This window comes from Corylus avellana, chromosome ca4, assembly GCF_901000735.1.
Source record: "Corylus avellana chromosome ca4, CavTom2PMs-1.0".
NCBI classification, from domain to species: domain Eukaryota; kingdom Viridiplantae; phylum Streptophyta; class Magnoliopsida; order Fagales; family Betulaceae; genus Corylus; species Corylus avellana.
The window spans coordinates 5821603-5830071 of NC_081544.1; the positions used below are offsets into that span (position 1 = coordinate 5821603).

General features: G+C 35.4%; 1 protein-coding gene across 1 annotated transcript; it reads right to left on the minus strand.

The window, feature by feature from the left end:
• Positions 1-250: 250 nt before the first annotated feature.
• LOC132179524 (RNA-binding motif protein 25-like) lies at positions 251-8134 on the minus strand. The gene is made up of 7 exons (XM_059592259.1): positions 7500-8134; positions 6977-7026; positions 6848-6893; positions 6142-6219; positions 4126-4239; positions 2660-2739; positions 251-811 (listed from the first exon to the last, which is right to left on the minus strand). The coding sequence occupies exons 1-7, from the start codon at positions 8052-8054 to the stop codon at positions 703-705; spliced, it is 1032 nt and encodes a 343-aa protein (XP_059448242.1). The 5' UTR covers positions 8055-8134; the 3' UTR covers positions 251-702.
• Positions 8135-8469: the final 335 nt, after the last annotated feature.

Genomic DNA, 8469 nt, shown 5'->3' on the forward strand with positions numbered 1-8469 from the left:
CCAACACACACACCTTTTTAAGTTTCTCATTGAGCTTTCATTGCATAAGTTTATCACGAATTTGAAATGTATTCTTCAGAAAGTTTTTTCGGCCGAATTTTAAATGTCCATTAAGCATCAAATTGCCACATATGCAGTGACACAACACTTAACACATCAACATCCACTTGTCACGCTTGCCACATAAGCCATAAATTTTCTTATTTTTCCTATCGAAGTAATTGATCATTCAATTTTCTTATCAAAACACTGTCATCGAATATCTAAGTAATTGATCATTCAATTTTTGATGGAATACATTCAACTCAGTAGTAGGTTTTGAATCTTTAACAGGAGAAGGCAACTGTTGCAAAATGCCTGGATCGGTTCAAAGGAAGCAGAGAACATCTTTGAACAGAATATAAAAAAAAGTAGATTAATTAGAGATTAGTAGAGAACATTTGCACTCTGTTTCGAAGTTGCACAATGATGTAAACACTAGGGCAAAGCTAACAACAATTCTATGTATATTTATAAGCAAAAACCTCCCCAAACAATTTTCCAATCGGCTTGCATCTTGATCAATGAACTCCAGCAAATTTGAGTCACTTTTCCTGATCCCTGAAAGGCTTAATAACCAACCTCTGCAAGTTTACAGCTTTTTACATGAAGTGCATGAGGATGCCCAATATTGACAATGATGCCTAGTCAACGCTGCAAGAATCAGTTCCTAGGAGCTGTATCATTTCTGAACTGTTCTACCAGCGGAGGAAGGAGAAGAGCAAGCCTACTTTTATACCTTGCAATTCGACGTAACCGTTCTTCCCTTAATCTACACCAAAACATTGAATTGTATGTCATTTATAGCATTATCCCAAATGTACATAGATAGATTCTAATACTTCCTTTGGATATCTCATGTATAATGAATACCACTTCTAAATTTACACAAGCTATTAGGTAAAAGAATGGAAGCCATTGCAAAAATGAACACAAACATATGAAATAATACCACTTTAAGAAAGCCTATGTATAATGATGGGCTTTCTTAAAGAGATTTCATAAAAGTTTCAAATTGATTAGTCTTTTTAAGATAATAACGTAGATGTGACTAGAGTTTTTCCTTAGGCCATAACAAATGGTATCAGAGCCACCTAGTAACATCATGTTGTACTTGAGCACTGCATGACGTGACCCTGATGAGGACATCAAAGGTTTAACAGGTGAGAGTTTGTAACACTCTGTTCCCATATTAGAAAGTTGAGGAGTAACTCACATAGAATAAGTGGTTTATAAAAATAGTATGAGTGCTAAATAAAAATCCCTTACTGATAACCCAAAAGACAACATCTTTATCCCTCATTCACCTAGTCATGAGTGCTTTGTTACTAGGTGAATAAGGAATTTTAAGGAAGCTCCAAATTGGCTAGTTCTTTTGGAGTTATATCGCAAATGTGGTTAGCATTTTTTCTTGGGTCGTTACATGGAAGATAGCCCCTTTGTGCTTAACATGGTGCATTTGGAGAGAGCAGAATGCAAGGATCTTTGCATATTGAGAGCGACTAGTGTTTAAAAGATGTTATGTTCAAATCTCTTTATGCTTGGTGATGTATAATGGTCCTCACTTTTCTAGTTTTGCGGAATTTCTTGACTCCTTGAGAGTGAGAAGATTGTTATAAAAAATAAAAAACAATTACAATGGTAGTAAAAACATGTCCTATAGCAGTCTTATAGTCTTTCCCTTTAACTTAAATGAGTATTCTAAGATCACATAATACTACCGATGCACTTCTTCCCTTCATGCACTATGCTCTATTCTATGAGCCCCATTTTTTTCAATCTCCCAATCTTCATAAAATTAATGATCTGAGATACTGAAAATAATCATTCTTTAGTGTCTTTTGACCATCAGATTATGCTAACCTGCCATTTCTATTTCTAGTTGTACTGAACTTGCAGTCCATATACTTGGTTTAGTCTTGCTAACCTAAAACCTCAAGATTCTAAAATATCCCTCTAAACTTCCAGCTTGAAGTAATTTTCCACTCAAGTCTCATCATAACATGATATTAATTGCAAGTACATATACCCAGAGACCACATCCTCGATCGATCTAGTTAGCTATTGTGATCCTTGATATTGACTCAATGTTGATCCTTGATATAAACCTATTGTGATAGGAAACTCGCTTGTGATACTTTTATAGTTCTCACACTAGTTACAACTCTATCATAGATATCCCTAATAACATTACATACTTTATAGGGAACCCTTCTATTTTCCAAAACCACCATATTACCTCTAGGTACCCTATCATGTGCTTTCTCTAAGTTGAAAAAAAACATATGAAGATTTTTAATCATTCTCTATATTTCTACATTAGATGCCTAAGATGAAATATAGAGAAATGAGTAAAGATCTTCAACACAATCATTCACAGGCGCTATAATTTCTTGAACTTATTTTCCAAGTTAGACGAGGACATTTAATTTCATAATCCATCTATGAATTCTCAAAGGAAGCAGTATCAGATTGTCCTACTTCAACTATAATCAAGTTCAAAAATTTCTGCATCATTTCGAATTTAACTAAACTATGCCTCATTCTGACTAGAAAGAATAATATTTAAAAGATGAGAGGTTAAAAAAAATGGCACCAAATAGGAAATATAGAAACTTACCGTGCTCGAACCTTTTTAGCATGTTTGATGTGTCCTTTCAAAAGATCTTGTGGTGATAAATGCTCAACAGATTCCTCATCCTGAAAGCAGCACAGTTAGCTTGGAGGAGTTAGAGGATATCTACAACAGATCAAAACTTTCAATTGAAAATGTACGTATGTATGTATGTCTATATCTACATATGTGCAATTAGAATAAAGCCTTATTTCATTTTCTAAACCCCTTGAAAACACAAAAGACACTTGAAGGTTCAGTAGTATAAATATTCAACTCTAAAACATGTCCATGTCACTTAAAATCATATATTTTGTAAATATATGTCAATTTGTTGTCAAATAGTGATATTCCATGGGTGTAGCAACTTTATCATATGCAAGCCACCCCAATATACACTAGTCAAAACCTTGTCATAGTTTTCTACATTTTTCCTACAATTGCTTTTTAAGTCTATACTTAACAAGTTCATATCCTAATATTAAAAAATCATAAGTTAGTCAAGAGGATACAAGAATTACCGAATATGGTCTCCAAAGTTAAAGTGCTAATTTCATTATGCATACTTAATGGGTACAGCTCCTACATGCCATAGAAGAAGCATGATCACAATTAAGTGTGGTCATGAAGGATGATTATCAGTCAGATAACATAAGTTATAACTTAGAAAAGTGGGCTGACTGACTTGCAATAAACCTCAGGTAACATTAGAATTATCCAACTAATCTACAATTAAAACTACTGCCTGGTTGTCAATTTAAAAAATAAATTACATCATCAGTGGATTATTTAAGAAATACCCCAAAACAAGATAAATGATATAGTGTTCATCCAAAAGCCGACTAAGATGAATAAACAACAATAACCTCGTTTTTTTTTTTTTTTTTTTTTACAAATATCTATAACCTCATATTTGTGGAATGTAAAAGAAAATAAAAGATGCTTAAAATGGGTTATATTGTTTTATTCTACTAAAATCTTTGCATGCAAATACATCTAAATATTGAGTAAAAACTCCTTTTTTGATCAAAGGGATAAATCTTCACAATTTCCAAGCATAAAGATAAAATATCACCACATAAATGAGGATATTTGGGTTGCACGCATCCAAACTCCAGCTACATAATATGTAAAAACCATTAATCTGAAGGGAAAAGTGACACGCAAATTTTCACGACTGAAAATTCACCAAACACCTTTTGGCATTTCATCTACACGTCTGCAAAGACAAGCAGACACGCAGATGGATCTAAACATTCTCATTAAATTTTTTGAATTTCTCCAGACGCTACTATGGCCATGTTTCCCCATAGGCCCATCAAGTGCATTTCTTTTTATTTTATTCTAAAAAAATTATTTAATTGATTAATCATACTAAAAAAAAAATATAACAGTAATACAATGGCTGATGAGCGGTAATATAGAAAAACAGTAAAAATAACAACAAAAAATTGATAACCAAAAAGACAAACCTCCTTATCCTCTGCCTCTTCTTCTTCAGCTTCCTTGTTCTTTGGCAGATGAGTGGCTGACACAGGTATAGGCAAAGGTTTTGGAAGAGCCTTCACAGCATCCCCATACTGTGGCTGCCAATTGAAAAAATAAATACAAAACATTTATTTGGGGCAGGGGGTGAAAAGAATAAAGTCTCACTCTAGTCTCCAAACATTTTAACTTCCACACCCAACTCAGATGGCCCAAATCACAATGAAAAAGAAACCAAAGGGCATACTCTGCATATACTATATATTGATGTAAGTTTGTTCTTAAAAGCAATTACAAGGAAATTAATACAATGCGAATAAAACAGAAAATGACAGGAACTGCCTTAAGAATAATCTTGACTTCAACATTTCAATGGTGAGAGATGTTTGACAAGGAGTTTAATCGTCAACTTAACCATTCCTCCACCATCCACCTTGCTTGGGATAGATACACTATATGAAGATATTAAGTTGGAGAAGGGGTGGAAATTTCATTTTCCTAGCCAATGTCATACACATACATTTGAATTACAAATTAGAAAATAAGTTGAAAGTTAGAAACCGCACTATTAAATACTTTCAACAACAAATATTTTCAAACAAAAGCCAAAACTGTCAACCATTTGACAGATGGATAAAAAGTGACTTTAAGCAACCAAGAGGTGTGATCAGGTTCATGTTAAAAGGCACTACAAGGACAAGAGGACACTAAAAAAGAACATGACTACAAGCAGCGGGAAAACTATAGAATAGTGATTTCAACAGAAGATGAGCCCAAGATAGAACTGAATGAAACATTACTCATGTAAATGTACTTAAGCAGAATATGAATCTTTTTACCCAAAAAACTAGTTTGCTCAAAGACCCTCTATCTACAATGTATGAGCTTCAAATAGAAGTTATGACATATTCATCTTTCTTAATTATAAGTAGAAAAGAAAAAAAAAAAAAAAAAAAGAGACTATATTCATCTGTTCATTCATCTTTTTTTTTTTTAATAAGGAAAGAGAAAATTGAAACCCATATTAATATAAGAGGAAAGCAGAAGAAAAGATTCAGTTTCCAAGTTCACAGCAAAGTCTATGAGAGATCGGTTCTGAGTCAAAAGGCTAATGGTGAGTAACAGTAGTCTGAATTATTATAATTTAAAAAAACAGTAGCCTGAATTGGAAGTATATGTAACATCTCCAAATAAGTTTTGAGAGTCAAATATATAAAGCAATGTGAACAGTTGAGTAAAAATTTGCGTCACATTTTCTCTCTTTTGCTTAGATCATAACACACATGCCACAATCTTCAAGCCCAAGAACTTGTGATGAAGATCAGATTAGAAAACTGCCTATGTGTGTTTATGTGGTTGGTCTTAAGATTTTTGAATTGGGGTTGCAAAAGAGGGTAGGAAAACGGGCTCAAGAGGCTGTTCTTTAGCTGTGAACCTGCAACGAGGAGGAGGAGAAGAAGAAGAAGAAAAAGGGGAGAGAGAACACTGCACACATGCCTCCAAATGAACAAAATACTAGCACTTTTACTATCAACAATCTGATATCTTTTAAGTACAAATGAAGCAAATCTTTAAGATTCTTAGAAATTACTTTTCCCTACTAGAACTAGGTTCTCCAATGCAGATAGTACTGAATTTCCGCTCATTAGATTATCCCAAAAACACAAACAAGCAATAATTCAGAACTGTTCCACATCTTTCTATAATATGCGCACAAGCAAATATTAGCTTCATCATCTGCTTATCCCGAAATCCACAAAACTAGCCTATAAGCACACATGCCATCACCTTTTCCAGTAAGACTTGACACATTCACTTCTCTGTGCAATCAAGTATGTTAAGTATCTACATGTAAAGCTTCAAGTAAATTCATTAAGAATCTATGCATGTTGAAATTTGTTACAGTATGTTATGCAGGAAAGAAAGAAAAAAATGAACAAAAGAAGAAGGCAGCACAGTCCAAATGCACAGAAAGGTAAATTCCCGTTGTAATTGATGCAAACCTGACTTTCTTCTGGAAAACCATTCCTCAACCATGATCGGCAAAGTGCATATAGAGAAGCCCCATCTATTATTCTGACCTACAAACATAAACAGCAACAAAAGAATTAAGACCAAAGGCCAAATATGAACTCAATGTCTTTTTGACATTCTACTTATAAACTATAGACTGCAAAAATGTTTTCATAAAAGATCAATGCTCCAAATGATAGATCTTAAAACACACTAAAACATGTGTTTGTCCATTTCTTTTTGTAATTATAGTTGACTGGTGTAGAATTAGGGAGCCTTAGGGATGCCAATGGGGAGGCAGCGAGTATAATTCCTATATACTGTCTGGCAAATGGAAAAAATGTAAACAAAAAGAACAAAAATTGACATTGAAGGTTTTTGTCCTCAAAATTAACTAGAACAGGGGTACAAAAAAGTACTGCTCCTTTGCCCATTCCAATTCCAGCCAAATCCAATCACTTTGGGCTGTGTGGATTTCTTTCCAAATCCTTATTAATTAATAATTCCACCGATTCTAAACAACAAAAACTCAAACAATTTCTTTATCCATGCCCTAAATCCCTTTAAGTGAAACAACATAAATGACCCCTTCTACAAGAAGGATCAACAAAGTAATTAAAATATTATCACAATGCCTTCTTTAAACAACTTGTAATGCATATGTATGCCAATCAACAAACAAAAGCATGGACTTACTTTTCGATCTCTGATAGTGGTCAGTGTGTCATCTCTGCTTCTATCCCTACGGGAAGCACAACAAAAGATCCATTAAAGTGATAATTCTGAATTTACAAAACAAAATGATGCTAATTTGTACAAATTTACCTCTTATCTCTATAGCCATTAGTATCAGCGACCGATGATGGAGGAACACCCTAAAACAAGGAGAACCCAAAGTGAATGGACTACACAAAATAAGACTAAAAGCATCAAATCATATATTCATGTTCAACAAAACTGATAATCTTGACATTGATATATCAAATTATCCAACTGAAATTCCGTTCCAAGAACAAGCATAAGTTGAAAAAATCAAAAGCAAGGCTTGGATTAAAAAAATTTTGACAAACATACCCTACCCATTATCAAATTAAACCCAACTACACCGCAAAAGAGTACCATAATTCTAAAAGAATGTACAATAAATCCGAACCACCACTCATATCAAATCATCCCAATTGAAATTACACTAAATAAAGAAATAAAAAAGGTTAAAAAAATAGAAAGCGACCCCATAAAAGCAAGTTCTTCGCTTAGATCAAAACCATACCCATTATCAATCAAACCCCAAAGAATAGGCAAAGAACACCAAACAATTTCGAAAAAAGAATCACCAACAAACCCAAACCTTGGATTGCGGAGACGAAACCGGAATGCCCTTAACCGGACCCGGACCGGGACCCAAACCCTGACCGGCTAGCTGAGCAGGGTGCACGTGGTGGTAGTGGGGAGGCCTCATGACATGGACAGGATGGCTGAGACCGTGGGGTTGGGAGTAGGAGACGAGAGGGCGAGGTGGGTACGCACCACCAGCAGCAGCAGCAGTGGAAGTAGCATTACCAGGATGGGCGGCGACGGTGACAGCGTGCATTGGCGGTAGCGGTTTGGGGATGAAGCCGCGGCCGGAGGAGGCGACCGGGTATAGAACTCCCTGAGAGTGAGAAGATTGTTGTTGGTGGTGGCTTGGGGTTGGTCTGATGGGTGTGTAGTGGTGCTGATGGTGGTGGGCTTGTGGGTACAGGAGTGGAGACATGTTGGGCCTTGTTGATTGCGATGGTGGGTTCGTGTTTGTGTTTGTGTTTGTGTTTGGGATTGGGAAGGGGCGTGTGTTTGTGGTTACGGCGGTGGCAGTAGCGGCGGTAGTGGCGGTGGTGGTGGGAGAGGGGTGGGGATCAGAGGCCATGGTAGTGGGCGGTGGCGGGGAGTTTGTGAGAAAGGTCAGATTTTTTCCTGGTTTTGAAAATTGAAATGAGAGGCCTTTGAGTTTCGGGATTCGCTCTGCTGTGTGCGGTCATTTGAGACAAACAGTGTTACCATAGTGACCGTGGCCGTATTTTGGCGGTTGGGGTAAAAATGTAATAATAAAATTTAAGAAAAAAATGTAGTAATAAGTAGTAACGCCTTAAACTACCTCTCATCGTTAATACACTCCCAAATTAGTTATTGAATCAATATCATTTCAATTTTTTTTTTTTTTTTTTTTACACATGACAGCGTAAAGGAGCGAGAGGGAAAGAGAAATGGAAATTCAAACTAGTAAAATTTATTTTATGAAACGTGATTTTTAGTCGATTGAATTACTCTTTGTCTTTGGAGAC

Excerpts from the sequence above, each read along its gene's own strand:
- LOC132179524 (XM_059592259.1), bottom strand. The coding sequence starts at position 8,054 with ATGGCCTCTGATCCCCACCCCTCTCCCACCACCACCGCCACTACCGCC. Across the intron at positions 4,240-6,141 it reads GTTTTCCAGAAGAAAGTCAG|CCACAGTATGGGGATGCTGT; the intron begins GTTTGCATCAAT and ends TTCAATTGGCAG. Across the intron at positions 812-2,659 it reads GCTAAAAAGGTTCGAGCACG|ATTAAGGGAAGAACGGTTAC; the intron begins GTAAGTTTCTAT and ends GTTTTGGTGTAG.